This window comes from Otolemur garnettii, unplaced genomic scaffold (assembly GCF_000181295.1).
Source record: "Otolemur garnettii isolate 467f Iridium unplaced genomic scaffold, OtoGar3 scaffold00059, whole genome shotgun sequence".
Taxonomy (NCBI): Eukaryota; Metazoa; Chordata; class Mammalia; order Primates; family Galagidae; genus Otolemur; species Otolemur garnettii.
In genome coordinates this window covers 7,206,753-7,208,108 of record NW_003852454.1, presented here as the reverse complement: position 1 = coordinate 7,208,108, position 1,356 = coordinate 7,206,753, and the positions used below count along the sequence as shown (strand labels likewise).

At 44.2% G+C, this 1,356-nt stretch overlaps 1 protein-coding gene across 1 annotated transcript in view; it reads left to right on the top strand.

The window, feature by feature from the left end:
* Window positions 1-1,356, top strand: part of NIFK (nucleolar protein interacting with the FHA domain of MKI67) — a 21,264-nt gene that overhangs the window by 13,504 nt on the left and 6,404 nt on the right. The window contains exon 5 of the mRNA XM_023514809.1: window positions 156-264. Coding sequence (XP_023370577.1) covers window positions 156-264 — 109 coding nt within the window. The remainder of the gene's footprint in view (window positions 1-155; window positions 265-1,356) is intronic.

The following is a 1,356-nucleotide window of genomic DNA, read 5'->3' as shown; positions in this document are numbered from 1 at the left end:
TTAGCTATTTTGTCCCTATCTGTTGTAATTAAAGGTGTCGTGATACTATTCGATAAAGGGCTAATGTACATTATTTAAATTATTGGCATTTTAAGAGTTTGATTTTGGATTAGATGTTAATTGTTTTACTTTTTGTGGTTGGTTTTCCATTGCAGACTGGAAATAGCAAAGGCTATGCCTTTGTGGAATTTGAGTCTGATGATGTTGCCAAGATAGTTGCTGAAACAATGAACAACTACCTTTTTGGTGAAAGACTTTTGCAGTGTAAGTGTTCTTATCTTACCTGTAGGGTTGTATGGACTACTGCTGGTGGGTGACTATGGCAAGGACAGTTGTTTAGCTGCTTGGACATGCCATTTAATCTCTGAGATATTCAGAATGATACAAGGATTTAAGTGTATTTTCCAACAGATTCTAATTGGAATTTTAAAATCTTTCAGCGTGAGAGCAGCTGACCCGTATTTAATGGGCTGTAGAAGGCTTCCCTGGGGTGGTATCATTTAAATTGAAAACTGAAGATTAAATAGGAGCAGCCAGGTGAAGAGGATAGGAATGAAGATCGAGACCACTCCTGGATAAGAGACAGCAAATGCCAAACCAGCAATTGACTGACCAGTTGGCTGTCAGGGGAGTGCCATGAGAAGTAGCAAGAAATGAAGGCGAAATAATCCTGTAGCCATGGGTCAGGGTTGCCTGTGGGTCAGATAATCGAAGGCCTTTCCAGTCAGGGAGTTTAGAATTCATCACGAGAGGCTAGGCAAGGTGGCTCACACCTGTAATCCTAGCACTCTGGGAGGCCAAGGCAGGTGGATTGCTTGAGGTCACGAGTTTGAGACCAGCCTGAGCAAAAAGCAAGATCCCATCTCTACTAAAAATAGAAAAACAGGGGCAGCACCCATGGCTTAAAGGAGTGGAGCACCGGCCCCATATGCCGGAGGTGGCGGGTTCAAACCCAGCCCCGGCCAAAGAAAAACTGAGGCAAGAGGATCACTTGAGCTTGAGTTGGAGGTTGCTGTGAGCTATAATGCCATGGCACTCTACCTAGGACAACAGCTTGAGACTCTGTCTCAAAAATAAAAATAAAAATAAAAATTTATCCCGAGAGCAATGGGGAGCCCATTCACAGTTCTAGGTAGGATAACATCAAAAGTCAGGAATCATAGGTCAGCATGGTGGCTCATGCCTGTAATCCTAGCACTTGGGAAGTCCCAGGCAGGTGGATTGCTTGAGCTCAGGCATTCAAGACTAGCCTGAAGAAGAGCGAGCCCCTATCTCTAAAAATAGGTGGGTATTGTGATAGGCTCCTGTAGTCTCCAGCTACTGAGGAGGCTGAGGCAAGAGAATCACTTGAGCCCA